Raw genomic sequence first — 24,433 nt, 5'->3', positions numbered from 1 at the left:
ATCACAGGGATCGGCATGGCGTAAGGTGTCGCTCTCGTTTGCTAATACTGCTGCTTCGGGTGGGAAATTTGGGCGGAGTTCCGAAATTCTTCCAGCCGGTATGAAGCGAGCAGTAGCAGCAGCGATCACCTTGCGGAATTGACGCTCGCCAACGGTGACGTCCGTAGGAATGGGTAGTGCGTTGAAGGTGCTCTCAGTAAATTCTGTGAAGCCGACCCAGTTAGCTTTGTTAAAGTTAACAAAAGTGCGGTTGTCTATAGAAATAAAGTCAGGAGGTTTCTCGATCGAGATAATTATGGACAGATGGTCTGATGCAAGAGTTAGCATAGGTCGCCAGGTTATACTATTTATCAGACCACCGCTAGCAATGGTAATATCTGGCGAGCTATTGCAGGTGCCCATAATTCTGGTGGGGGCTTCGACATTCATTGTGCAGAATGTGGAATCGTCTATCTGTTCCGCCAGCTCCATCCCCCTACGATCGTTTGACAGGCAGGAATTCCAAAGATCGTGATGCGCGTTAAAGTCGCCTAGCACCAAACGGTTTTCACCACGAAGTAGCGCATCTATATTCGGGTGATATCCTGTTGGGCAACATGTAACTGGAGGGATGTATATATTAAATATTTCGAGCTCGACATCGCCTGACCGGACAGCTATACCCTAAAATTCTAGGGTGGTGTCCCTGCGGTCGATGTTAACATCGATTAGACGATATTGCACGGTTTTGTGCTATATGAAGGCTAGGCATCCACCATTATCCCGCTCGTGATCCTTACGTAAAACGTTGAAACCTGCACAACTCAGAAGATCTGAGTGGCTGTTTAGCTTAGTTTCTTGGACCGCAGCTATCGTTACGCGCTCCCGGCTCATAAATGCAACTATCTCCTCGATCTTACTCTGGAGTTCGTTGCAGTTAAATTGTAAGAGTCGCGTTTGTCGCGGGTGTCCAGTCGTGATCCTAGTGGTGAGTGGGGTGCGTGTAGGTGGTGGTTGTTGCAGCTGTGCTATCCGCATGGGCGGTTGTCGCACTGTGATGTTGGTTGGCGACGCCACTGTATGTGATTGCGGGGGCAGACTCCTACAGCAGACCAGAACACGACAGAAAGTGACACCAGCCAGTACAAGAATTGCACTTGACTGATGTGACATTTCGGCGTATTATGGTCTGACACACGGAACAGACTGTGCGAGGAACCAGGAGTTGCTGGGTGGTTCTCGCACGAGGATTGGAGCTGGATGAAGGTTGGGGGGGGAGGTTGGTCAGATTGGGAGTTATGCTGTCTGTGTGAGCTCCTTGGGATATTTATTTATTTATTACAAGGTCAAGGCATATCTACATTATTTTTTTAAACTATAAATAACATCGTACCTATGAAAATAGTTTGTATGCGACACTGTGTTTATTAAACGAAGATTGGCGGCGACTCGGAGAATAAAAGAAATCGGCGCTGTTTAAACAAAGTCGGCTTCCTTTGTCTTTGGCGCGCACCGCTGCCGACCTGCAGCCTGCGAAAATTTTTCCATAACGCGTTTATCGCAATTTCGTTAAATAACAAAATCAGAAAACTATTTTCTCTGCTATTTATTACTATAGTCGATCCGCGATGGTTATTGACTTACAAAAAGTGCACCAGCGATTGTTTTCTGCTGTGAAGAGACGATATTTTGATAAAACCCCTCAAGCCGCACAAAATCTTTGCGATGAAATATGGCGTAAACTGAAAAGTGAATTTGACCCAAAGAAATTATATCAATGATTATTGCCAAAGTATAATAATAAAAGGTGATTCTATAACCAAGTGTTTTAATCATATAATACCCTATTTTTCTCAAATCTGCAATGTTTTATTTTGTCAAACTAGTAATGACGTCAATTTTGGGAGAAGGGGGAGGTCATTAAGAAATGACGATAGGATGATTATAGGGGGGGGGGTCTAAAATCTGAAAAAATCGATGACGTAATTTATGGACGGCCCCTAGAGATTAGAGACCTCGATTCACTTACAACAAAAAATAAAGTCGCAGAGGCCGTAAAAGAAGTGCCGATCGAAGACTTGACGATAAACATAACGGCACCTAACACAAGAGAGCAGGTAAGGGCGTATATAACGCTTCATCAAGATAAAGCTGACACACTGATGCGAAAGACATGCATTAAAATTGGCTGGGTTATCTGCAGGCTGCGACTTAAAGAAAACGCTATAGGTGATATCGCTGCTTTGGACCAGGAAACTTGACCTGGAACTGCAAAGGGCCCGACAGGAGAGGGCAAGGTACTTGCATAAAATGCGGCCAACCAGGTCACAAATTAAAAGAGTGCGCAAAACCCCCCTTATGCTGCTCAGCATACAAGAATTTCACGAAAAACCCAACAATATTGAGGATACTTATGGAACATTAGCTAACGCCATACTAAAACTCAAAATGCCAGACGAGTCGTACCTAATTGGCTACGCGGACGACATCGCCGCAGCAGTAATTACAGCCCGAGACACAGAAGATGCGCGAAGAAAGCTAAACCAGGTCATGGTACGGACGCAAAAGCGGTGAACTACCTAGGCGTAAGACTGGACCCCAGATTAACTTTCTGGGCACAAATCCAGCACGCCGTAAGAAAGGCAGCGAAAATCACCTCCCAACTCAGCAGACTAATGGCCAACATAGTGGGGCGCAGCCAAGAAAAGAGAAAGCTCCTAATGTCAACCACCATCAGCATCCTATTATACGGAGCAGAGATTTGGGCAGATGTGTTAAAAAAGGAAAACCGGCTTAAGGTATTGGCAAGAGTATACCGCACCGCTACCCTCAGAATTGCATCAACTTACCAAATAGTTTCAGGTGATGCAATATTAGTTATAAGCGTTAATGCCCCAATTGACACTCTGGCATACGAAAAAAAAACAAAAAATGTTGGTTTTATGACGTCAATGGCTGTCGTAACCTTGTATTCCAACGTTCATAAAACACAAGGTCACGATGACTATGAAATCATGTTCAAATTTGTTGGTTGCCATAGTCTCTTAAAAATGTTTGTGTTATTTGAATCTTGAAATAGCTTAAAATATTAATTATAAAACCTATTAAATGGTCATGTTCTTGTTAGCAATTGATAAGAATTTGTCTGAAAGATGTTACGAAATGGGTTTGCTTTTAAAAAAAACTTTTTAGACTTCAATAATATTTCAATTTATAATAAAATTTTAATTTTCAAAAAATAAAATGTATATATTATATATAGGAACTCTAATGTGTGAAAAGTGATAAATTCGCAGCGGGCGCGTATTGTTTGTAGAAATACGTGAATCAAAATTGATTTTTACACATTTTTTAAATACAATAATATCAGGAGTGTTTTAAAAGTGTTAGAAGTATAAATTGTGCAAACATCGCGTTCAAAAGCGACGATGAAGTGTGCAGTGGGTAATTGTGCACAAAAGTGTGGACAAAATGCATGTGAGTGATCTTTTGTGACGCGGAGGTTAGTCAAAACTCAAGAATTTGTTCAAGAATTTTAAAGTGCATGATGTCTTTATTTAAATTTTTGGCATTTACAAAAAATAAGTCCGAATTGGTAATGCATTTTTTAGTAATATAGGTATTATTCAATCAAATAACTCTTTTCAACTCCTCTATGCCGACCTTAAAAAATAATTTAATATTGAGTTTAACTTATCGTCTAAACCAAGGCATTCTTGAACACATTTTTCGAATCATAGAAAAAAAGGCAGTCTTCACGATCATCCTCACCAACAGAAAGTTAAATATCGTCTTCGTTCGTATCTTTTGGGTCACAACGAAGCGGGTTTAACCGATTGCAGTAATGTTGAATTCGGTAATACATCCGCTTTAGAAGGGACATAGTTACCTCTTACTGGTGTGTATAAGCTTCAGTTATGTAGTTGTAGTTATTACCAAATATGTATGGTATCATTTCATCTAGATATACTATTACCAAAACTGGAAGTTCCTGAGGAACAGAGTACAGACAACGAATTATTGAATCTCGAATTGAACGATCTGGAGCATTTTGTGGGATACATTTGTAAAAAATAAAAACTGAAGTGGTAGAGTTTGAGAAAGATCAGAAATATAGATGGGTTAAGCCCGTAAGCGAGCGCGGGTGGGTGATATAATAAATGGGGTGATATTCCAATGTGACAAAATATTTCAAAATATAAATGAGTAAACCTTTTTAATATTAAAAACATTTGGAAAAAGCTAATTACCTAGAATGCAGTGACAAAATCAAACGTTTGTTTCGAGATCTAAGAATGTATTTTTGAATAAGATCTCTTAATAGAGATATAGTATATAATTGTTTTGGTAAGGTAATTGCTTGAACAAAAACAATAACATATATATAATTTTTTTTTTTCAAATGTGTCCCACTGTAAGTATGACGATGTTGGTTCAATGGCGTCAAGGTTTTCGTAACCTAGTATTTTATGAACGTTGCATCCAATGTACTGAGCATTCATACATGCGATTTATATTATATATTCTGTGTTGCTCTGGTGGGCAACTCGACAGGCAATAGATGTCTAGAAAACTTTATATTTCAAAGCAGCCTTACTAATATTTCGCAACAGTTGTCTAAATAATTGTGTTGACTACGTATCACTCCAACTTTTCGTTATTTTAACAAACCTTATACCGTCTATGTAGTCAGTGTGTGAGGTACATATTTTTAAAATTACACAAAAATTCACCCTATATAGTGATTTGTGATTTTCCACCTGACTTTAAACCGTTTAGGTTGCGATACTTTTTTAAAATTAAGTCTACAAGTTTTCTAGAAAATTATTTGATTTAGCGCTAAATATGAATGGAATTGATATACATACACATTGACTTAAGACTCATATCCCTAACAAAATTAATTCCGATCCTCTGGTTGACGTTTTCCACATCAACTCAATACATTAAAATTAGCCTCTTCGGATGAGTTTATACACCATTAAGTATCTCATTTAATGATGATTTTGATATAATTTTCGCTGACGCGAAGTAAAATATAAAAATATAACTAAGTGAGTCTATGAGCAATAATATAATATAAGTAATAAAAAAACAAATTTAATGAACGTTGAATTTTTCGCTAAGTTTTTTAAGCCCTTCCCTACTTGTTAAAAGTTAATTTCTATTTTTTCTCAGCCTTACCGAAGTTAAGTATTGCATTGTAAATATTTAATTTATAGAATATTTGTTAACATTTGAGTATTATTTGTAGAAGAAGTAAATTAAGAAAAGCATTGCCCAGCGGCAGAACGTAAGCTCATAAAAAATTTATAAAATAACGGTTATACAAAAGGAAACCACAAAAATTAATAAAATATACCAAAAATATGTGTTTACTGCTTTGAACCCTCCAAAAGAATGCGAATTAAGGAGACGGCCACGGAAAACGACGTTTCAGGATGACTCTCTCTGTAGCTATCCAAAGAAAATTGGGTGAAGAAATTTCTTCAAGAATAATCTCTCTGGAAAGTTGTTTCGGAAATTCTCAATGTTGTCCAAAAGACAGCTGAACAATTGGATTGCTTTTGCTTCAGCGCATATTAATTAGACTGGTGAAGAAAATGTAAAATGTAATGGCGTAAGATCCATTGGTCAGATGAACCAAAAATAAATATGGTAGGTAGCGATGGAAAAGTTTGGGCTCGACGTCCGAAGAATGCTGAAACGAATCCCCGATACACGACAAACACTTTCAAGAGGGATGGTATTCAATACCGAATTCAGTCTGCAAAACTCTAGGGAAATCTATATTGAAAAGGTGCGCTGTCGTACTCGCAAATAAAGGTTTTGCAACAAAATTCTAACTTATAAGCATTTTTAGTTAAAATAGTCTACTATTTGGGAGTTTTGGTTCCATGATTATATTTTATTGTCAATTGAAGCTCCTGACGGTTCCTTTAAAAATTGTTTGCTGATAATACTTAAATTTATACAAGGTGCGTTCCAAAGTAACAGGTACAAAAGTAACAAAGTAAACTCTAGTGGCGCCATCTATATGTCGACTAGTGCGTTAGAATCTGCTATCCTTTAACGTTAATGCGGTATTCTACCTTGGAGTCTTGAAGCGTTTGGTGCGACGTATTCGACGTGTTCGGCCCGAATATCGCGAAGATGGAAGTTGGCGTTTGTTGCACGATAATGCGTTGTCTCATCGATCGACGCTTGTGGCCGATTATTTGACCAAAAATCACATTTTAACAGTCAACCACTCCCCGTATTCACCTGATATGGCACCGTGCGACTTCTACCTTTTCGGAAAAATGTATTAGCCGATGAAAGGAAAGCGTTATGCAGACGTAGAGGCCATTCAAAAGGCTTGCACCGGCATACTGGCGGCCATACCGGGTAACGAGCTAAAACACTCGTTCGACATGCTTTTGGACCGTGTAAAAAGCTGTCTTAAAGCAAAAAAAGACTATTTTGAATGAAATTAATTGATTTTGCCGATAAAACCATTTGTTCTGTCTATTCTTTAAAAGTCCTGTTTACTTTGGAATGCACCAAAGTGTTCGCAGGGAGCCAAATCTGGTCGTTGAGGCATGACTACGGTTTTTTTTTTTGGCCAATTCAACAACTCCTGAGCGATACTAATACAACATTGTTTCATGTCCAAAACATTCGAGAAAATTGAGAAAATTGTTGCCGACATCCTCTGCAACTTCCCTAATAGTGATTCGACAATTTTCAAGAACAATTTTTTTCACTCTTTCGATGTTTTCTTCGCTTGTTGGCGTGGTCGCACCTCCAGGATGTTCATCGTCGTCATCATATAAACACCTTTTTGAGACAAAGTGGACTCATCGAATTCTACAGTTGTTGTTGTTGTTGTTGTTGTAGCAGCAGAATTCTACCGAGTTGACAGTCCTTGGCCGGAATAAATCCGGGTCCGTTCCGGTTACGTAGACCCGACTGTCGTGGGAACGGACAGTCAACATTTCAAGTGCGTTGGCTTTATTTAATATAAATCAAAGAGCACACAAAAACGTGACTAACCTTTTCTGTTGTCAAACATAAACTACTAATCGAAAATGGCTCCTAATGCAAACACATGATTAACATATGTGTATTCGATGTGCCAAGTGTGTTAAACGTAGTTAAAAGGTATGCATTACAGTTTTTGGACTTATGAAAAAAAAAAACGGAATCGTGCCAAATATTAATTTAATTCAATAACAGTATACTATTTCTTTTTCAGAATTCTTGATTCAAGTTGAAACGGTTCAAGTTAGTCTGAGTGTTTTTATACTCTCGCAACCTGTTGCTACAGAGTATAATAGTTTTGTTCACCTAACGGTTGTTTGTATCACCTAAAACTAATCGAGTTAGATATAGGGTTATGTATATATAAATGATCATAATGAGGAGGCGAGTTGAAATCCGGGTGACTGTCTGTCCGTTCGTTCGTCCGTGCAAGCTGTAAATTGAGTAAAAATTGAGATATCTCTATGAAACTTGGTAGACATGTTTCTTGGTACCGTGAGACGGTTGGTATTGCAGATGGGCGTAATCGGACCACTCCACTCCACCACGCCCACAAAACGCCATTAATAAAAAAATAAATAAATTGCCATAACTAAGCTCCACAATAAGATACAAGACTGTTATTTGGTACACAGGATCACATTAGGGAGGGGCATCTGCGGTTAAAATTTTTTTTTTAAGTGGGCGTGGTCCCGCCTCTAATACGTTTAATGTGCATATCTCCTAAACCGCTAATGCTATAATAACAAAATTCACTGGAAGCAATCGGACTACAACCACGCCTATTTCTCATATAACACCATTATCAATTCCATCTTATTCTTTCACTTTCCACTATGCATATCAAGCAACAATGATTATATCGGGGTAAAACTTTGCGTGAATAATACGTTTAAAGTATGCCACCTTGTGACCAAAAATTGTCTAAACCAAAACTGTTCAAGCCCCTAAGTACTAAATATGTGGACCCCAGTGCCTATAGCTGACCTTCTACCGAAAATATCAGTCAATCCACAAAGAAATCTCAAACGAGTATACCATTTGGCTTTGCGAGAGTATAAAATGTTCGGTTACATCCGAACTTAGCCCTTCCTTACTTGTTGAATATGTAACTCTTGTCAAGGCTGGGATTTAGAAGAGCGGCGTCTAAATTCGAGGTTAAAATGTGTAAAGGCGGAAATATTAACGCCGTGTCCAGCGTAAACACAACACGAACGGGGAACAGGGTAGTAGCTTATCACTTGGTAATGCTATATTACCATTATTAATACTTTCATAAATAGCTGGACAATTAATCTGTTTTTTGATTACGTTCATATTTTTATTCTGTTTCATTTATTTTTACGATTTCTCAATATTCTTAATTTTATTAAACTGTTTCTGATTTCAGTAGGTTGCCCACACATACCGCAAAATCGTCGAAAGAATATAGCTGCAGAAGCCTTATAGTTATTAAGTTATTTTGTGCAATGTCCAAAAATTCACGAATTAAACGTATGCATGTTCACTATCATTTCACTCTATCGTTTCTACACGTTTATTTCAAATTAAAAAATACACAAATAGTAATACATTAAAATAAAAGTTTTTCTTAAATCCGATTAATTTACACAATAACAAAATAATAAGTGTTACCATGCCTACATATTTTGCAAATGAATATAAGTAAATAACATGGGAAGCAATGTTATCAATTCAAAATTTTAATGAAAAAATAAATAATAAAAATAATAGCGACCCAACACCAACAAAATACCCTTGTCATTACCATATTCAAATGCAAAAGTTGAACGCGTATACATATTAATACATATTTGAAAAGAAATTCATTTTGTGGAATTTATTGCAGGTTACAAGTTCAAACTGATGAAGAAATATACGTGGAAAATTAATTGAGTTTGGGTGTTTTTTGAAATTTAAAAGTTCGCAACTAAAATCTTCCCTGCAAACAGCTGTTGTCCAATATCTCGCTTGCGCAACAAACCAACGTGACCGTACTTTTCCGACATGCTTAATTACTTTTGACTTTAAGATCAGTCTGGCTGAAGGTTTGAAATTGTTGTTTGTTTTGAATAATTTTTTACTTTTTAGTTTTTTGAAACTATATGTATTAACCCTTCTGTTTAATGAGCTATATATATATATGTATTAACCCTTCTGTTTAATGAGCTATATATATATATGTATTAACCCTTCTGTTTAATGAGCTATAATAGCATGTTTTTTAGTCACACGGGGTGTTTTCAGTTTCATTAAGAATGTGTTTGAATAAATTTCTTGTTCAAAAGACAGCATGGCATAGTTTTAGGGTAATTTTTTTGTGCCTATCAAACAGTTGATTTTTTTTTTCAGTGCCATTTAGTTTCAGTTCCACTGAAAAAAGTTACAAACAAATAAATTAAAATTATTCGATAAAGAAAGAAACCGAAGGCTATTAAGAAGAACAACAATTCTTAAGACAGCCGGTTCTACGTTACCGAAATTGACCCGCATTTTATCCGGCAAAGATCTAACCCTGTTTAACTACGTTTGCTCCAAAATACTTCATTCAAACTCCACCTCGGTTAGGTGCAACACATGCAACAGATGTAGCTATCTTAAGACCTGCTCAGCCCTTTAGACTTACGAGAGTGGACCACAAGTTATGTGGCTCCATGTTGCCAACGCACTACTGCGATACCAGTCTTTAGGGCTGTCAAATTGCACCCAGTTAACGCACTCCAGTCGATTAAAACACGCAGCATTACTTCCAATCTCACCAGTCCCCTCCCCAAACCTTCATCCCACTCCAATCCTCGCGCAAGAACTACAGAACAGTCTGTTCCGTGTGCCAGATCGCCATACTTCGGAACGTCACATCAGTTAAGTGAAGTTCTTATACTGGCTGTTGTTACTTACCGACGTGTTCCGACCTGAGCAATACACGTAAATGGAGTGTGTCGTACGTTGCTTCGTGCTGCAGTAGTCTGCCCCCGCAACACTACAGTGGCGTCGCCAAACACCACAGTGCGACGACCGCTCCTGCGGATATTACAACTGCAACAACCATCACCTACACGTACCTCCCTCATACCCAGGATCACCCTAGACAAATCCGACTCTGACAATTCCACTGTAACGGACTCCAGAGCAAGATCGAGGAGATAGTTGCAGTTTTGAACCGGGAACGCGTATCGATAGCTGCGATCCAAGAAACCAAGTTAAGCAGCCGCTCAGATCTTCTGAATTGAGCAGGTTTCAACGTTATACGTAAGGACCACGAGCGAGATAATGGTGGAGGCCTAGTCTTCATACTGCACAACACCGTGCAATATCGTCTAATCGATTAGGACAGGGACCGCAGGAATACTACCCTAAAATGTCAGGGTAAACCTTTGCGGTTAGGCGATGTCGAGCTCGAGATATTAGATATATACATCCCCTCAGTCACATGTTGCCAAACAGGATATTACCAGTGCTCTACTTCGTGGTGAAAACCGTTTGGTGCTTGGCGACTTTAACGCGCACCACAATCTTTGGTCCTCCTGCCTGTCAAACGATAGTAGGAGGGTGGTATTGGCGAAACGGAGAGACGATTCGAAGCCCCCACCAAGATGATGGGCATGGCCATCTGTAATAGCTAGACGGATATTACCATCGCTAGCGGTTATCTGATAAATAGCATAACCTGGCGAATTATGCTAACTCTCGTATTAGACCAACTGCTCATAATTATCTCTATCGACTTTATTTCGTTGGACACCCGCACCTTTGTTAACTTTAACAAAGCTAACTGGGCCGGCTTGACAGAATTTACCGAGTTCACCTTCGCTGCGCTACCCATTCCTACGAACGTCATCGTTGGCGAGCGTCAATTTCGTAAGTCGCTTCTGCTACCGCTCGCTTCATACCGGCTGGAAGAATCGCGGAACTCCGCCTCATTTTCCCAGCCGAAGCAGCTGCCTTAGTCAACGAGCGAATAAGGGATCTCAATTTGGAGATTCGGTACATGCTAAACCACCATAAGCGGACAAAATGGGTAGGCCATCTGAAGTCGTGCAACCTCTCCACCGGTGTAAGTAAGTTTTGGACTACTGTCAAGGCCTTGTCTAATCAGTAGAGACATGTCGACCGGGTGGAAATTTAATTTGATAGCCATGCCTCTTCGGACCCGAGTGCGCGAGCTATTTCAGCCAGCGATTCACACTGCGCCCTTCGGCAGACAATACCAAATGATGTGTTGCCGACGGCTGCGCAAAATGCCAAAAGACTGCACGCCACTTTCACCGATGGGGAATTTCAGAGTGTCATCAACAAGGTTCATCTAAATCCATTGGCCCTGATGGAATAAACATGCAGATTCTAAAACATCAAGAATCGACAGGATTAAGCTATCTCACCAAGGTCCTCAACCTTTTGCTGACCACTCTTCAAATACCCGATATGTGGAAAGTCGGAAGAGGGGTCTCACAACTGAAACCCGGGAAACCCGTCAACAAAGGGGAGTCTTATCGTCCGATAACTCTCCTTTCTTCAGTAGTGAAAACACTTAAGGCCTTGCTACTCTCGACATTCCCTCACCACCTGGTTCTAGCAGACCACCAGCATGGTTTCCGAAAAGTGCACAGAACCACCACAGCACTTAGCGACATAAACGCCTAAACAGTTCATGGGCTAAACCAAAAGCCACTCTGTGAGAGGACGATCCTCGTAGCGTTGGACTTGTCAAAAGCTTTTAACAGTCCACAATCCACGCTCCTTCCAGGGCAGAAGAGGTGGGCTATCAACTACCTGAGCGGTCGGCATTCATCCGTACTGCTTTGGGGTTAAAATTCCAAGCTGAGAAGAATTAAACAGGGGTCCACGCTCCTGGTTAACTTCTATGTCTCGAAACTATCGCAACCGCCAGAGGGAACTGATGACTGCACGTTATGTGGTCATAAGTAAACGGCTATCTCTCCAACTTTTCTCGCTTCTTCACTGCAAGGAGCTTAACCCTCTCCCCCACTAAATCCGCAGCGACCACATTTACGAACTGGACGAAGGAGTACAGATTGGATCTTACCTAAAATTTTAGGTTTTACATTTGACAGCCTGTGCTTCTTCACTCCTCACACGACTGCGATAACTGCCAAAGTACAGAGCCGCAACAAAATTCTCAAGTCGCTTGCCGACAGCTCATGGGGAAAAAACAAGGAAACGTTGTTGGCAACATACAAGGCAATCGGGCGGCCGGTCTTAAACTACGCTGCACCAATATGGTTGCCTGGATACAGTGCAGCGCAGGCGAGCAGGCTTCAGACATGCCAAAACACTGCGGACTATCATGGGAAGCCTCTTGATGTCTCCTGTCGAACACCTACACAGCGAGGCCCATATGCTTCCGGTCAAGGACCACAACGAGCTCCTCTTCAAGTAGTTTTTGTTTGGATGTTTTCGCAGAAACCACCCCTGCAGTCATCTGCTTAAAACGGAACCGCCTCCCAGAAACATGAAGAGGTTCTTCCTTGATTACGTCGACGACATTGGACAGTACACCGACCCGACTTCAGACGCAACGCACTTCAGACATGCGCTGACCGCCATTCACAGCGGAACCATTAACACGGGTGCGTTGGAGCTACATAATATTTGCAGCAGTACAGCAAAGGTGTTGTATATTTGCTGATACTCTGCTGATGTGCAGACTAAAATTTAGTGTTGCCGATTATTTGCATAAATTTTGTGCAAAAAGTGACAGTAGAACGTGATGATGTTGCAAGTGTTGCCAGAAATTCACGCAGAACCTGATACTTTGACAAATTTGCAACACTGCTGTCGTGATTGCCATCTCGAACGCACCCATACTTGGAGTCAAACCACTGCCCATCGCAGACGAAGAGCTCGGGTTGCCCGAGTTGTTCTGGATACGACCCCGACATACCAAATATATTTCCAGCAAGCAATGAGTGTTCATGCCCAACGAACCCGACTCATCTAACACTTTTCTCCCTATGGTCCGACCCCGTCGAAACAGCTCGTTTCCTGAGCCTCCCGTTCGATGACCTCGGCGAATATAAAGCAAATTAATATAAAAAATAATGAATTTTATTTAAAACAATTGGAATTGGTTATGATAACAAAAAGGTAACCGATATGGTAACATATGCATATGTTAGAGGTAAGAGATGGATAACCAATAGATAACAGATATGCTTGTTACTACAAACAAGTGCGCTAACATGTTTATATGTTAGAGGTAACAAACCAAAACAATAACTCTTGTGTAACTGATATTGCTGTTTTGAATAACACATAGGAAGTCCATTTGCGAACACATGTAAATAGAAGAGGTAACACATAGCTAACATATTCGGTAGCACATGCGTTGCATCTAACAGACTGTTAACAGATTCGGTAATCAATATATGCCATACTGCAACCAAAACAAAACCAATAGGATACACATAGAAGAGGTATCATAGAGGGAGACAACCATAATTATAATTGTATAGATCGAGAGACTTTGAACATCCAAGGAGCAATGGGTTACTTTTTTCCCCATATGCTTTTTTATGACTACGTTCACATAAAAAGTTTCCGACGCGAAGCCAAGAAAAATGGTGAGCAATTCTCATCTTGTTACGCTTTGCCAAGCATTTTAATTAGAGAAAATCACTGAAAGCAAAGCATTCATTGCTGCATACGCCCTGTTTTCTGCGCGAAGTTGTTTCAGTATAAACTAAAGATAAAGATGCTCGTCCGTTTCCACGACAGTTTTTTCATATACCATAACAACACAAAAAAAAAACAGAATTAAATAGTTTCTCCACATATTAACCGTCCAATAAATAATTTTGTTAATCGTAATAAATGTTGCGTGATTTCACTTAAATGCTCAAATTTCTTATTTTGTCCGATCTTTCTACAATTAGATATGTTATAAAAAACTCAAATTTTGAGGCGCTCTCACATTGGAATAAGTTAGACATTCGCTAAGCGAGGAAAGTTGTATGTGAAGGGCCCCGGTGTTGAAGCGGGTAAAAAAATTGATACACGTCGGTGATGGAATGATCAAGGTTTTTTTTTAAGAGCGGCCGAAGGCCGACAATCCAAAAATTAGTTTTACGCGAAAAAATAATAGTCATAGAGAGCATAACATTATATAATATATAAAATGAATGTTCTCTCACAGATATTATTACTGCTACTTTTGAAACAATGTACAAACTGTTTCATTTTATTATATTTGAATAATTTCTTAATATTTTATCTTTTTAGGTTTTGGATTCCTATATTTGGGGTATAATCTGTTTACTTCATATCTTTCAGTTCATTTACAAAAGATGTCGATGATCTAATACTGGTTATTTGTCATTTTGCAGTAAGTTAAATATAGAAATAAAGGTATTTTTGCACTATATCATGTAAAATTAATATGTAAAAACAAATTAGTAAGGTGTCAGTGGATATAAAAGTGAAAAATGTAACTGTAAAATTCATTAAATAGTTGAATTTTTCAACTTTAAAAACAATTTCTCGAAAACTATAAGTTTCCCTCGGCAAAATCTGTATATATTCTTGATCTGGAGGATCTCCTATATCTGCACATGCCACGATTTCAGGGTTAAAAATGGTATGGTGGGATAGAGGAGATTCTCCAGATAAAGAATATATATACCTTTAGCCGCCGGAAACTTATAGTTTATAGCACTTATAATATGTCAATATGGAACCCATTTGTTATAGTGCATATAACAAAAATTGTGTAAAAATAAAATGCTTATTTAAAGCAAATATTAATATAATTAATATAAAATAAATATTTAGAAACAATGTAGTGAAGTGTAAGTTATAATAAGTGCATAATATAAAGAAAAATAAACTATAAATTAAGAAATTGTAAGATAAAAGTTGTGAAATTTTCAACATAAACGTAAATATCTCCAAAATTATAAGTTTCCGACGGCTATAATTATATATATTCTTTATTTGGAAAATCTCCTATGTCTATCCAGCCATACGGGATAAATCCAAAAAACGTGAATTTCATGGAAAAATTAGGTTTGGGGGCCCATACTACCCCGCAGGTGCAAGTTATAACTTTACCGCAATGGAGACTTTTGTAGAACGGTCAATTTTGAGGAATACCTAACGACGGGTGAGTTAATTCCATCAAAGGCAGCTGAGTTATAAAAGTAAAAATGAAAAATATCAAGTTTTACGAGTATTTTAGATGGAAAATCCTTACAGGCTTTGTTCTAGTACTTAATATGATATTAATATTAGGTCCAGTAAAAAGTTCGTTCGGTTTCACTTTAAAAGATGGCGTTATTGTCCATAGCACTTATGTGTCGCATCATGTCCTAATATACGGCGCTGAAAACGTGTTTATTCGCGCTAAAAGTTTGTCCTTGACAGTTTTTGGATTGATTGACTCAGTACTCAGCAAAGAGAAAGTTCGCTATTCGCGTCGGGAGGCCTGTCGTCGAAAATTGCGATAAAATCATGGAAATAGTGAAAACAGACCTTCACGTGAGCCCTTATTTAATTGCTGAGGAAATAAGGATAAGCCAGAAAACCGTTTGGAACCATTTGCATAACCTTGGATTCAAAAAGAAGCTCGATGTTTGGGTGCCACACGAACAACGCAAAAAACCATCTGCGAATCGCTGCTGAATCGCAACAAAATCGACCCGTTTGTGAAGCGGATTGTGACTGGCAATGAAAAATGCGTCACTTACGGCAATATCGACCGCAAACGGTCGTGGTCAAAGCTCGGGGAAGCGGACCAGACGGTGGGCAAGACCGGATTGACGGCCAGGAAGGTTTTGCTGCGTGTTTGGTGGGATTCGCAAGAAATCATTTACTACGAGCTGCTCCCCAATGGCCAAACGCTCAATTGAGTCCTCTACTACCCACAACTATGATCAACAGCGAATTGTGTTCCATCAGAACAATGCCAGACAACACACGTCTTTGGTAACGTGCCAGAAGCTCCGGGAGCTCGGATGGGAGGTCCTAATGCACCCACCTTATAGTCCGGACCTGGCACCAAGTGATTACCATATTTTCCTGTCCATGGCGAACGTGCTTAATGGTGAGAAGTTGGTCTCAAGAGAGGCCTGTGAAAATTAGCTCTCCGAGTTTTTTGCCAATAGGGACATGCAAATAGAAAAGGTAACATAGGCCATCTATGATCAACAGCGAATTGTGATCCATCAGAACAATGCCAGGCCACACACGTCTTTGGTGACGCGCCAGAAGCTCCGGGAGCTCGGATGGGGGGTCCTAATGTACCCACCTTATAGTCCGGACCTGGCACCAAGTGATTACCATATTTTCCTGTCCATGGCGAACGTGCTTAATGGTGAGAAGTTGGTCTCAAGAGAGGCCTGTGAAAATTAGCTCTCCGAGTTTTTTGCCAATAGGGACATGCAAATAGAAAAGGTAACATAGGCCATCTATGATCAACAGCGAATTGTGATCCATCAGAACAATGCAAGGCCACACACGTCTTTGGTGACGCGCCAGAAGCTCCGGGAGCTCGGATGGGGGGTCCTAATGTACCCACCTTATAGTCCGGACCTGGCACCAAGTGATTACAATATTTTCCTGTCCATGGCGAACGTGCTTAATGGTGAGAAGTTGGCCTCAAGAGAGGCCTGTGAAAATTAGCTCTCCGAGTTTTTTGCCAATAGGAACGCAGCCTTCTACGAGAGGGGGAGTTGGCATCTCGTTGGCAACAAGTTTACGAACAAAACGGCGCATATTTGACTTTAATCGGACAAATGTACACAAAGTTATCATCTTTTGAAAAATCAATACAAAACCGAACGAACTTTGTACTTAACCTAATATTAAGAGCTGAAACTTTCGGGGATTTTTTTTTTTGGTATTTCCAACAAAATTTCCCCATGGGATCGAAAAAAAAAATGTGGAAAACGGTTGGCCCCAAGGGCCATCCCTGCAACTTCTCTCTAATTTCATACGCTAACGTTCAAATTTCGCTTTTTTCACTGCTTTTGAGCTCTTCGAAATTTTTCGTTTTCGATATCTAGCAAGTAAATCCACCGATTTCGACCCGATGTGTTTCTTCACGGTTTAGAACTGATTAGTTTTTGGTGTCGATCGGTCAAGTCGTTTGGAAAAAGTTCGAAAAAAACGATTTTTCAAAATTTTTATTTTTGAGATTTCTCGAAATCTACTGGTCCGATTGGGTCCAAACTTACACGAAATTCAAGTGCAATGAAACCCTTTGGAATGCCGTTTAGTTTATTCAAATCGGTTGAGCAGTTTAATAGTTATAAGAGGGTCACATACATCCACACATACACACATACATCCACACATACATCCACACATACATACAGACATACGGACATCATCGTGAAAATGTTCGGGGAAGCTTCCTCGACCCTCAGAACGTCGAGATCTGTTGAGAACTCGATTTTTGCAAAATGTGGTGAAACCAATATCTTCCCGATTTTTAGAAAATTTTCCATTTTCTTAGCGGGAAGTTAAAAATCGTTCAAAAAATAAAGCACCCTAATTATTACATATATATTTAACGCACTTTGCACATATTTTTCAATTCACTTAGATGTAATTACAGTTCAGCGAGTTTAGTAATTTGCTTTCGAAAAAATTTCAACAGCGGAAACAATAAATTAATTAATTTAAATGTATCACAATTGTTTATTTTTAACGCATATTTATTTAACAAAAAATTAAGAAAACGTTTTTTTTTCTTGAAAACACTAAAAAAAAATATGGGAAAACTTTAGTATGAGCAGATAGAGGAGATCCTCCAGATCAAGAATATATATAGATACAGCCGCGGGAAATTTATAGTTTTGAGATATTTATGTTTAAAATTGAAAATTTCAACTATTTAAAGTACGCATTTTTTCGATTTATAATGAATTATACACTTATATTTTTCACTTTTATATCAACTAACACTTCACTAATTCGTTTGTACACATTTATTTTACATTATACAGTGAAAAAAATAGTTTAATTCAATAACTAAATTATTGTTAAATTCTATTAATTCTGACAATAACAAAAGGGTTGCAAAATGTCAAATAACCAGTGTTACCTTATCGACATTTGTTGTAATTGAACTGAAAAATATTAAAACAGATAACACCCCAAATACAGGAATCCAAAACCTAGAGAAATAAACTATTAGAGAGCATTGATGTTAAGTATTATGTTATACCCTCTATGACAATATTACTTTTTCTTGTAGAACTTCTTTTTGCGCTTCAAACAAAATAACCCTGGTCGTTCCAACACCGAGGTGTACCAAATTTTTTTCGCGCAGAACTTCTTTTTGCGTTGGCGGCACAGAACTTCTTTTTGCATTGGGGGCCTTCGGCCGCGCTTCAAAAAAATAACCCTGGTCGGTTGTTGTTGTTGTAACGGTTACCTAATCCCCGTTTGGGTGATAAATTCTAGATTCGTTGTCGTCGAGGTCATCTAACGGAAGGCCCAGGAAACCATGTTGGGCATGCAAAGAGGTGGTTAGTGTCATGCGGAGACTCATTGCATGCAGGACATATGTTTGGTATGTCAGGGTCTATTCTGGATAGGTAGGAGTTTAACCTGCTACAGTATCCAGAACGAAGTTGCGCGAGGGTCACTCAAGATTCGCGAGGCAACTCGAGCTCTGTGTCTGCTATGGGTGGTGGTTTGACTCGTATTACGCCATTCACTGAGAGGGAGTCGGTGATGGTGTTGATGGCTCCACTGAGAATGGCGGTCAGTGCCTGTCTAAAGTTAGTTGCGTCCGAAGTCTGGTCGGCGTACTGTCTAATGTCGTCGACGTAGTCAAGGAAGGACTTCTTGATGTTCCTAGGAGGCGGCTCCGCTACAAGCAGGCGACTGCAGGGGTGGTTTCTACGAAAACATCCCAGCAGAAACTGCTTAGAGAGGAGCTCGTTATGTTCCTTACCCGGAAGCATACGGGCCTCACTATGTAGGTGTTCGATTGGAGACATCAAGAGGCATCCCGTGATAGTCCGGAGTGCAGTGTTCTGACAGGTTTGAAGCTTCTTCTTCTGCGTGTCACTGCATTCAGGCGACCATATTGCGGCTGCATAATTAAGGACCGGCCGGCCGATTGCCTTGTATGTTGCCAACAACGTTTCTTTGTCTTTTTCCCATGAGCTGCCGGCAAGCGACTTGAGGATTTTGTTGCGGCTCTGTACTTTGGCAGTTATCGCGGTCGTATGAGGAGTGAAAGAGCACAGACTGTCCAAAGTGACGCCTAAAATTTTAGGGTTATTTACTGTCGGAATTTTTGTGCGATCGACTGAAATGTTCAGGTCCAGCCTGTACTCCTTCGTCCTATTTGTGAAGATGGTCGCTGTGGATGTGGTGGGGGAGAGTGTTAGGTTCCTTGCAGAGAAGAAGCGAGAAAGATCGGAGAGGTAGCCGTTTACTTTTGAACACATGCCATCGATTTCATTGCCCGACGTCAATATCGTAGTCATCAGCGTACGAGGTCATTGAAATTCCGGCTGGTGGCTGGGGGAGTTTTGAAATATAGAAATTAAACAGTAGCGGGGAGAGGACACCGCCTTGCGGAACCCCCTGGTAAGGGCGGAACAGCCCTGGAAGGAGCGTTGATTGTTCCAGGTCCTCAAGTAGCGTTGCGTGATTGACTGTGTCAAAAGCTTTTGACAAATCCAACGCTACGAGGATCGTCCTCTAGCAGGGTGGCTTCTGGTTCAGGCCATGAACCATCTGGGCGTTTATGACGCTAAGTGCTGTGGTGGTACTGTGCACTTTACGAAAGCCATGCTGATGATCTGCTAGGCTTAGGTGGTGGGTGAATGATGGGAGCACCAAGGCCTCAAGTGTCTTCACTACTGGGGAAAGGAGAGTTATCGGGCGATAAGACTCCCCTTTGTTGGCGGGTTTCCCAGGTCTCAGTAGTCCCACTCTTCCGACTTTCCACACATCGGGTATTTGAAGAGTGGACATCGACAAGTTGAGGACCTTGGTGAGGTAGTTTACTCCCGTTGGGCCTAGGTGTTTTAACATCAGCATGCTTATTCCATCAGGGCCGCTGGATTTAGACGATTTCGCCTTTTTGATAACACTCTGAACCTCCCCATCGGTGAAAGTAAGTGGTGCCGTCTTTTGGCATTTTGCGCAGCCGTCGGGTAACACATCGTTTGGCCTTGTCGATCGAAGGGAGCAGTATAAACTGCCGGCTAAAGTAGCTCGCGCACTTCTTCGGGTCCGAGGAGGCATGGCCATCGAATTGGATTTCAACCCGATCGTCATGTCTCCTCGGATTTGACAGGGCCTTGACAGTAGTCCAAAGCTTACTCACACCGGTGGAGAGGTTGCAGGACTTCAGGTGCTCTATCCATTTGGTCCGCTTATGATGATTTACCATTTGCCGAATCTCCAAATTGAGATCCCTTATTCGGGGATCACAGGGATCGGCATGGCGTAAGGTGTCGCTCTCGTTTGCTAATACTGCTGCTTCGGGTGGGAAATTTGGGCGGAGTTCCGAAATTCTTCCAGCCGGTATGAAGCGAGCAGTAGCAGCAGCGATCACCTTGCGGAATTGACGCTCGCCAACGGTGACGTCCGTAGGAATGGGTAGTGCGTTGAAGGTGCTCTTAGTAAATTCTGTGAAGCCGACCCAGTTAGCTTTGTTAAAGTTAACAAAAGTGCGGTTGTCCATAGAAATAAAGTCAGGAGGTTTCTCGATCGAGATAATTATGGGCAGATGGTCTGATGCGAGAGTTAGCATAGGTCGCCAGGTTATACTATTTATCAGACCACCGCTAGCAATGGTAATATCTGGCGAGCTATTGCAGGTGCCCATAATTCTGGTGGGGGCTTCGACATTCATTGTGCAGAATGTGGAATCGTCTATCTGTTCCGCCAGCTCCATCCCCCTACGATCGTTTGACAGGCAGGAATTCCAAAGATCGTGATGCGCGTTAAAGTCGCCTAGCACCAAACGGTTTTCACCACGAAGTAGCGCATCTATATTCGGGTGATATCCTGTTGGGCAACATGTAACTGGAGGGATGTATATATTAAATATTTCGAGCTCGACATCGCCTGACCGGACAGCTATACCCTGAAATTCTAGGGTGGTGTCCCTGCGGTCGATGTTAACATCGATTAGACGATATTGCACGGTTTTGTGCTATATGAAGGCTAGGCATCCACCATTATCCCGCTCGTGATCCTTACGTAAAACGTTGAAACCTGCACAACTCAGAAGATCTGAGTGGCTGTTTAGCTTAGTTTCTTGGACCGCAGCTATCGTTACGCGCTCCCGGCTCATAAATGCAACTATCTCCTCGATCTTACTCTGGAGTTCGTTGCAGTTAAATTGTAAGAGTCGCGTTTGTCGCGGGTGTCCAGTCGTGATCCTAGTGATGAGTGGGGTGCGTGTAGGTGGTGGTTGTTGCAGCTGTGCTATCCGCATGGGCGGTTGTCGCACTGTGATGTTGGTTGGCGACGCCACTGTATGTGATTGCGGGGGCAGACTCCTACAGCATGGGGCAACATACGACGCACTCCCCTCTCGTGTGGTGCGCAGACCAGAACACGACAGAAAGTGACACCAGCCAGTACAAGAATTGCACTTGACTGATGTGACATTCCGGCGTATTATGGTCTGACACACGGAACAGACTGTGCGAAGAAACCAGGAGTTGCTGGGTGGTTCTCGCACGAGGATTGGAGCTGGATGAAGGTTGGGGGGGGAGGTTGGTTAGATTGGGAGTTATGCTGTCTGTGTGAGCTTCTTGGGATCGTGGAGGTCCTATCTTGGCCACTCGACTGGAGTGGCAGCGCAGTGCGCGAACATGGTGCAGGTTGCACAGCCGTTGAGGCAGATGTCGCATTATTGCGTTGACAGCATGGGGCCACGTAACTCGTGGTCCACTCCCTGTGTGACTTAAGGCCTGAACAGGTCTTAAGATGGCTCCATCCATTGCATGTATTGCACCTAACCGAGGTGGAATTTGGATGGAGCCTTTTTGTGCATACGCAGCAGTAGAATTCCTCGGGACCCGGGTTGGACTCGATGCCAGCACGGGTCAGGAGGATACCGCGCAACCCTGCTGCTAGGCGTTGCTCCAATGAAGACAAACTTAATCTAAAACTTACCGATCCAAACAGGGTGAGATCGCCGAAATAACAGCCCTTGGCCGGATAAAATCCGGGTCAATTCCGGTATCGCAGAACCGGCTGTTGTGGGAATTGAACCCTGGTCGGTCCAACACCGGGGTGTACCAAGGTCTTTTCGCGTAGAACTCCTTTTTGCGTCCTTTTTTTTTATTTTTCTTCGTTTGCAAAATATATTGGTATAGCAACACTGGTTATTTGACATTTACAACCCTTTTCTTATTGCCAAAATTAATTAAATTGAAGAAAGATTTTAATATTAAAATAAAGCTATTTTGGCATCATAAAATATAAAAAAATGTGTAAAAACGAATTAGTCAGGTGTTAGTGGATATATAAGTGTATAATTCATTTTAAATTGCAAAAATACGTACTTTAAATAGCTGAAATTTTCAGTTTTAAACGTAAATATCTTCAAAACTATAAGTTTTCCGCGGCTATATCTATATATATTCTTGATCTGGAGGATCTCCTCTATCCGCCTATACCATTTTATCGCCGAAAGCCTAGGACGGTATACTAAAGCCGACCCAAGAGATTCACTTCTCGCTCACGGATTTGTAATATTCGCGTCAAAATAAGACGCTTTAAAAAAAAATTAATTTTTGAGGACTGCTTAGTTGGGGGACCTAAACTATCCATTTACCATATGTATGTATACATAATATTTAGGTCATTACTCAGTGATATACCAACAATTAGTATATACAAAATGAAGATTGTTTGTATTAAATGTATGTATGAAATGTATGAAAATAGCGCATTTTATATACATTAGATTAAAATATTTAAATGCTGATATTAACTATTAATAATTTATATAAATTATGTCATAATAAAAAACATAAGGGATTTTCATACCCTCCTTCGTTCCCTTTTTCCTTCCAATAGTACTAAATTTTTCCCAAAAACTCTCTTCTTTTTCTGCACTTTTCACATTGTGACTCATGTGCGGTGATTTCGAGCGTCTTAGAGACATATTACAATCAAATATCAAGCGATATTTCCAATAAGGTTGCAAATATAAATGTACAACATAAAATTTCTATTTTGAAATACTTAATAGTGATGGGAACTAGGATCTGACATTGTGCATAATACTGAGATTAGACTAGAGAAAAATCGTAATTATTGTATCATCAAGGCTTAAGTATCATGATTGTTTCTACTTCCACTTAATCACATTAAAACTACATGATGGGATTTGAAATAGCATGGTTATGTACGAATAGATTAGGGGAATACTTTAGTATACCGTCCCAGGCTTTCGGGGATAAAATGGGTATGGGCGGAGAGAGGTGATCCTCCAGATCATGAATATATATAGATATAGTCGCAGAAAATTTATAGTTTTAGAGATATTTACGTTTAAATTTGAAAATTCCAACTATTTATAGTACGTATTTTTTCGATTTTAAATGATATTATATATTTCACTTTTATATCCACTAACACTTCACTAATTCGTTTTTGACATTTTTTTCAATATTAAGTGATGCAAAAATAGCTTTATTTCAATATTTGAATCTTTCTTCAAATTTATTAAATTTGACAATAACAAAATGGGTCCAAAATGTCAAATAACCAGTTGGATGGTAAGTGATAGTTTGGTTGTCGTCGAGGTCATCTAACGGGAGGCCCAAGAAACGGGCTCTTTCGACGGGGTCGGACCATAGGGAAAAGGGTGTTAGATGAGTTGGGTTTGTTGGGCATGCAAAGAGGTGGTTAGTATCATGCGGGGCCTCATTGCATGCAGGACATGTGATTGGTATGTCGGGGTCTAAACTTTTGAGCACATGACATCGATTCCATTGCCCGAAGTCAATATCGTGCAGTCATCACCGTACTAGATCACTGAAATTCCCGCTAGTGGCTGGTGGAGTTTCGAAATATAAAAATTAAACAGTAGTGGGAGAGGACACCGCCCTGCGGAACCCCCTGTTTAATTTTCCTAAGTTTGGAGTTTTGACCTCGAAACAGTACGGATGAATGCCGACCGCTAAGGTAGTTCATAGTCCACCACTTCAGCCCTGGAGGGAGCGTTGATTATTCTAGGTTCTCAAGTAGCGTTGTGTGATTGACTGTGTCAAAAGCTTTTGATAAGTCCAACGCTACGAGGATCGTCCTCTAGCAGGATGGCTTCTGGTTCAGGCCATGAACTATCTGGGCGTTTATGACGCTAAGTGCTGTGGTGGTACTGTGCACTTTACGGAAGCCATGATGATAGTCTGTTAGACTCAGGTGGTGAGTGTAACAAGGCCTAAATTGTCTTCACTACTGGGGAAAGGAGAGTTATCGG

General features: G+C 40.6%; 1 protein-coding gene across 2 annotated transcripts in view; it reads right to left on the bottom strand.

Annotated features, from left to right (window-relative positions):
- Positions 1-23,218, bottom strand: part of parvin (beta-parvin) — a 37,771-nt gene extending 14,553 nt beyond the window's left edge. For both annotated transcript variants that reach the window (XM_036360217.2, XM_036360218.2), the window contains exon 1: positions 22,996-23,218. In XM_036360217.2, coding sequence (XP_036216110.1) covers positions 22,996-23,113 — 118 coding nt within the window. In that variant the 5' untranslated portion in view covers positions 23,114-23,218. The remainder of the gene's footprint in view (positions 1-22,995) is intronic.
- Between the last annotated feature and the right edge of the window lie 1,215 nt (positions 23,219-24,433).

This window comes from Bactrocera oleae, chromosome 5, assembly GCF_042242935.1.
Source record: "Bactrocera oleae isolate idBacOlea1 chromosome 5, idBacOlea1, whole genome shotgun sequence".
NCBI lineage: Eukaryota > Metazoa > Arthropoda > Insecta > Diptera > Tephritidae > Bactrocera > Bactrocera oleae.
The sequence above is the reverse complement of the archived record's forward strand: the minus strand, read 5'-3'. Positions and strand labels throughout refer to the sequence as shown.